Here is a 6,903-nt window from a genome sequence, read left to right as displayed (position 1 = left end):
AATTCATGGTTTTTCATACACTGCCCATTGAACATGGACATTTGATAGTTGACTCATAAATTATATTTTTTTTGTGCGTTTGATAATGATGACGTATGAATATTTACAAGTGCTACAACTCATAACAATTTTGTATTAATCATTATGGTTACCATCTTTTGCATTTAAATAGTTATAAATGAAGCATATAATTATGAAGAAATAGAGAGTATTTGAACAACAATACGGTTAAAAAAATTCTTAATATAGTACAATCGCCACACCTTATTCAATTTAAGGTACAGTTTAATGAATGAAAATATGGAAAAATGTTTTGGAAAATCTTAAATTTTAACTTATTTTTAACCGTATTATTAATATTAGCATTCGTATTATTCAATTTAGTATTAAAAAGTTGGTATTTCGTTGACTATTTACAATTAATCTTAAATTTTGACTGATTTTTTTAAACAACAATAATAACAAATTATTTAAAAGACGTTTTGAAGAAAGGGATAATAATCAAATTAATCTTAATTACTAATTCTAATATAAGTTATGTATTTCAATTAAGGCCCAATCCCTGATAAAACTATTTTTCCTTTTGTATCATAGGGTTTTAGGTTTCTATCCCAAAATATGGAAAATGAAGACGTCTTTACTATCATTTTAATCATGACCACGTCCCAACGACAACTATTCCTAACATTGGCCCTGTTACTAAATGACCATCGTAGAATAGAGACCCAACCTTCCTACTTAGACATCAAATTAGACAGCTAAACTTCTTTCGGTTTATTTATGAGAATGACATCTACTGTCGTGAGAGCACACTAGTGGATAGATGGACTTTCGTCATCCTCTGTAACAGGCTTAGGATGACCATCGTCTGGCCCCTACTCAATGTGTTGATGTCCAAGAGATGGTGGCAATTTTCCTCCACATTTTGGCACACGACATTAAGAATCGAGTAGTTGGATGAATGTTCGTACGGTCTGGTGAAACTGTTTCGAGGCATTTTAGGTCCTTTCTGACTGCAGTACTACAACTTCATGAGTTACTCCTGAAAAAATCCGAGCCTATCACAAATGACTGCACTGACAGTAAGTGAAAATGGTTCGAGGTATTACAACAATTTTAATTCAACTCCTAGTTAAATATTATATTCTAGATTTTTAGGAAATTAGTAAATGTTTATCCCTTTATCAATGTATGATCCCATATTGTCTTGGTGCATTGGATGGCCCATACATAAAGGTCAATGTAAGTACAGCCGACTGTCCTTGCTATCGTATCCAGAAAGGTGATATAGCCACGAATGTGCTTGTCGTCTGATCAACAACTGGCGAGTTCATATTTGTGTTGCCAGGGTTCAGGCTCTGCAGCCGATTCTACAGAGCTTAGGGATGCAATTTCATGATCACACGGGTTGAAGGTTCCTAAGGGTATAGACTTTTCTAATTCCTATTGGGAATGTTCTAGAACTCGCAGTTCATAAATTTTGTGTTAAACATTTTATTTATCAATAAAATATTTTTGAGTATCTTAATCAATAAAATTGTTGATTTTTCATTCTATTATGAAAATCCAATAAACATATTCATGGCTATAGTATGAATACTTTAACTTATGAGGTGCCATAAACAGTATCAAATTAATAGTATATGACCAAAATGGTCTATAAGTATATGAACGAAATTGTGTATCTCATCCTGGTAATATTATTGGATGCGACCATTTTGTATAGGTAATACAAATGATGTGATACACAGGTCATTCATGTAGAGACATGTGAGTGGAGACATCCTATACAATGAGTTTGCATATGTCTACCACGAAAGTCACTTTATTTTATAACGACCATTTACTGTTAAAACTGACTATTTCATAATTAAGTAACCTAGGATAACTCGATCTTAATCTTGAGCTAGCTATGAACTCTTGTTTATTCAGGATTATACTTTGATCTGCATGGTAAGAATAATCCAACAACACTGCTCAATAAGCTTTCCATTTTGGGAATAAGATCGGATGGATAGCTGGGGATATAGCCCTGCAAGATGGAATTCACTCCTACTCATTTCAGGGTTAGCAGATAGGTTGTTCTCTTAAGTGCTAATTCTTGGTCTTGAACAATCGGGACCCCGTCTTCTCATGATAGAGAGGGACATGATTCATAAGTAGTATTATGAATCATGTTGTTCATCAGATGGTCAGTGGGAACCTAAGGAACAATATGTATTTACAGGGTAAAATGGTAGTTTTGACACAACTGTAATTACAAACGACCTATGAAGGATCGACTTACTGATTATGGTTTACATGGACAGAAATATATCTACAGTGAGGAGAGTGCAACTATCGAGCTATAGTAGTGTGTCTTGATGGTTAACGAATGGTTATTAATTTGATTAAAGAGTTTAACGAATTAATTACAATCCTTGGAGCTCATGATCTATAGGTCCATTAGGTCCCTCTACTAGCTCTTAAATTGGAATAACAAATTGAGTATTGATGTATGAAATTAGGATTATGAATTTGAAATATTTAAAATAAATTTTAGGGTTTTCGATTGATTATATATAATACAATTAAAAATGTTTGAATTAATCGAAATTAAACGAAATTGGAAAATAAATTAATATTTAAATTATGATTTAAATATAAAATTGATTTATTGGTGAAATAGATATTTTATCGATTTAATATTAATATATTAAATTAATATTTTTTAGTTAAAAAGTTTAATAAAAAATGAATTAAAATTAGTTTTATTTAAGTTAATTATTTTTTAATTAATTTTATAAAACTAATTTAAATAACAAAATAAAATATTTTTTGAAATCATTGTAAGTTAATGGATTTTTCCATTGTTTTGGAAAAACCCACTAACTTCTTTTGATGGATTATCACCAAAATCCAATTCAATCTTGTGACGATCTTCAAAGAGGAGCTGCCCTCCATGCAACCCTGTATATTTGCATGAATTCTATCTATATATAGAAGTTCTATGCATTCAGATGATTAAGTAATCCGAGTTTACTTGCTACAGTGAAAACCTGAAAATCCTACTCATCCCTCCCTTGTTCATCCTCAATTCAACTTGATTTAAGTGTTTCCACCACACGTTCCTTCTTGAGCATAGTGGAGAAGATCTCGGTGGTGGTCTTCTTGAAGATTTAAGTTCTATTTTGATGAATTTCTGCTAAATTCGTGAAAGAAATCTTCAAAGGTAATATGTGTTTTAAACCCTCTTATGAATGTCATATGAATAACATGCTTAAAACTCAAATTAAATGTAGTTTAAGTGCTTATTGATTCTGATGTCTTCCGTTGCATGTTATATTACTCCATCAATTCCATTGTCTGGATTTAAGACCAAATAGTTTGTCAATTAATTTTATGTATACCACTTAGGTTATTATTACTTATGTGATGTTGGATATCCCAATGCTGAGGAATTCTTGGCACCATATAGGCGGAGTGGTACCATCTTTTAGAATGGCGTGGTGCTGGAAATGCACCGACTAATCCACGAAAAATTTTCAAAATGTAACATTCATCTGCTATAAATTGCATAGAAAGAGCATTTGGCATACTCAAAGGTCGTTGGGCGATCCTACGTGGAAAGTTCTACTATTCAGTTAAGATCCAATGTAGAACAATAACGATATGTTGCCTGCTGCACAACCTGATAACGAGGGAGATGAGCAAGACTACAATGTCTGGAACAACGGATGACGAAGATTTTACATCTAACAAGCTTCGCAATGAAAATATTGAATTTATTGAAACATCCGACTAGTGGACCAGTTTCAGGGATGAGTTAGCGACACGAATGTTCGATGAATGGGAACAAGTTGTGAGCACAAAGTTTCTTGTTCAATTAGCTTTACTATGAATAACTTCCTCCTACTTTTAGACTATGTTATCTTTCGGTTCCAACAATCTACTTTAGTGAATTATCTTAATTTATGTTGTGTTAATTGATTCATGTAAATGATGAAACATGTTCTATGTTTTTTGTACTCAAACTTTGTTTATCTAACTATACCCAATTTATTTTATTAAGTTATACGTATGTATGTAGCTAAATGGCAAGACGTGAGAAAATGACAAAACACATTTGGACAAAGGTTGAAGATGCACGATTAGTGGAGTCACTATTGCAATTGGTAGAAACAGGTTGGCAAGCTGATAAAGAAACATTCAAGCCTGGCTATCTACAACAGCTACAATGTCTATTTACAGAAAAAATTCCTAGTTGTTCCATCAGGCTGTCAACAATAGAGTGCAAGGTTAGATTTTTAAAGCGACAATATTGTGCAATCGTTGAGATGCTGAGTAATGCATGCAATGGATTTGGTTGGAACGACGAGTTCAAATGTGTGCAGGTAGAGAAAGAGGTTTTCGATGTATGGGTTTGGGTAAGAGAACACATTATAGTATTATTATCTTATAATGGTGAACTCTTTCTAATATAATATGATGTTCTAACATAATATACATTCCTATTTGTAGTCCCATCCCAACGTGAAGGGTTTGAGACACAAACCATTCCCCCACTGTGATGAGCTTTCAATCGTATTTGGGAAAGATAGGGCCACTAGTGAAGGCAGTAAAACCCCGTTCGATCAAGCATCTGCAACAGATGAACATTTGGAGGATATTCGATTGAAATCACAGGTTAATGAGCAATAAGAAAGTATACCTGACATGAACATACCAACCGTTGATGGGATGGATGAGGTTTACCCAGATATACCCATCAGTAGGCATACTGAATCAAGTAACGATACGAGAGGAACAAAATGCAAGAGGACTCCTTTCCAATCTGAAATGCTTGACATTGTATGCACAGCAATGGACGTGCAGGAAAGTAAAATGGAGAAACTTGTACAATGGCAAAAAGAAAAATATGAATTAGAGCTCAAGAGACATCAGAAGGTCATCGAATAGATCTATAAAGTTGAAGGTTTAAAGGAGGATGATCAGTTGACCCTCATAGATCTGTTCGTGAATGATATTCAGTGAACAAGTGATTTTTTAGTTAAAAGGTATTGCATGCATTTGTTGGGTGAGACTAACTAATTTTTTTTGTCGTTGTTTGCAAGTTGGTTTGTTATTATTTTTTGTAACTTCTCCTAATCTCTTATTCCATAGATTTTTAATATTTGTTGAATTTTTTGTGACATGTACGAATGGCCTATGGTATGTGACCCTTGGATATGGATGAAAATATTTCTAATTAAGTTGTAAAATGGTCATGTATAGTACAACAAATTATATAAAATCTTTTGAGGGGAATGAATTTAATGAATTTCATATCCGGTCTAATTCTTTTATTTTATCAATAGAATGAATTTAATTAATTTCATATCCAGTCTAAGTTAATACTATATTGTAAAACCAGTTGGCTTTCTTTGATGAGAAGTTTGAAATGAATAATATAAAATTGAACTGTATACCATATCTTGAGATTGGAAAGAATAAAAAAATGCAATCAATTTCTTATTCCAAATAGGATGGATACAATAATTGGATTATAAGATTAAAAAAGAAAAAGTGTTCATACAGGCAAATTATTATAGAGTACAAAAACTAAACCAGATAGCACCGACATAACAACTCTGCACACCCAAATACAGATATATGAACTTAGACATAACAACGCTGCACACTAAACACAGACATATCGACTCAGACATAACAACTTTACACACCAAACACAAACATCAGAACTCTCCACATCCTATATCATCTCAGTGCCCCAAACAGTCCCTGAGTTTGTTTTAAATATGTATAAAAAAATTCATGCTCTCAAATTCACTATGGTAAAAAAACATAATAACTTTTTATTTGAGGGGAAGCTCTCAAATTCACTATGGAAAAAAAACATAATAACTTTTTGTTTGAGGGGAAAAAATCCAAACTAAAAGAATTTAAAGAATACATATATTTTTCTAGAAAAGGGACAAACAATGATATCCAATTATATTTGACAAATTATATTGATTTTCAAAAACATTATTAACATTTATTTTGACAAATTGAAGATAATAATATATATTTATCGAAATATTTAGTAAAGTGACTGTGAAGATTTACTTTGGAAGAAGTCTTTAATTGATCATGTCCCAACATGTGCGTCGACTTTTCTTTCTCAATATCTCTTCCAATTCACTTAAATCTATGTCCAACTTTTCCAGTTGGTGAAGAACTTTATTTGGATATTTTGTTTTAAGTTTTGGACATTGACAAATGAACAAAATTTCAATATTTTTAGCATCCAAAAGTTCAGAAGAGTCCATCTCCCATATGTATTGGAGGTTTGTTAATTCAATTAATTCCAAATGCCTCAAACTTGGGAGCAAATCAATGTTCTTCTTTGAAGTATTTGACTCTTGCACTTCAAATACTCTTTCGAATGAATTACACCTCTCAATCTTTAAGATTTTAAGACACGTAAGTCTACTCATCATATTGGAAGGAAAAATCATTTTAAGATTGTCACATTGACCAATCTGTAGGCTTTTGAGCTTGGAGAAGGAATTAGGAATGACTACATTGTGAAATATCATCTTCAAATTATGAACCTCTTCAATTTTCAATTGTTCCAAATTAGGAAGTGATACTTGTCATTCATGTACTCTTAATATAATTATCACCATCACCATTACATATTATCCTAAGAAAATTTAAAAAACATCAAATTTTACCACATATGCTTATAATTTTCCAAAAGTTCGTAATTCTTATTTTGGTTCTGAATATTTGAAAATGTTCAAATTCACCGTTTCTATAATATATACATATATATCAAATTGTGTTATAAACAATATTATTAAGATGTAAAATAAATTTGGATGGATTATTAAATTGTTACTTTATAAACATATTTAGACCCATAAAAATTCAACCTAC

General features: G+C 31.8%; 1 protein-coding gene across 1 annotated transcript; it reads left to right on the top strand.

Moving 5' to 3' along the window:
• Nucleotides 1–4,073: 4,073 nt before the first annotated feature.
• LOC120079165 (uncharacterized protein At2g29880-like) lies at nt 4,074–4,680 on the top strand. The gene is made up of 2 exons (XM_039033336.1): nt 4,074–4,406; nt 4,501–4,680. Exons 1-2 carry the CDS (start codon nt 4,074–4,076, stop codon nt 4,678–4,680), a joined length of 513 nt encoding a protein of 170 aa, XP_038889264.1.
• Nucleotides 4,681–6,903: the final 2,223 nt, after the last annotated feature.

Source organism: Benincasa hispida, chromosome 6, assembly GCF_009727055.1.
Source record: "Benincasa hispida cultivar B227 chromosome 6, ASM972705v1, whole genome shotgun sequence".
Classification (NCBI taxonomy): Eukaryota; Viridiplantae; Streptophyta; class Magnoliopsida; order Cucurbitales; family Cucurbitaceae; genus Benincasa; species Benincasa hispida.
This window is presented reverse-complemented; position numbering and strand designations above follow the sequence as displayed.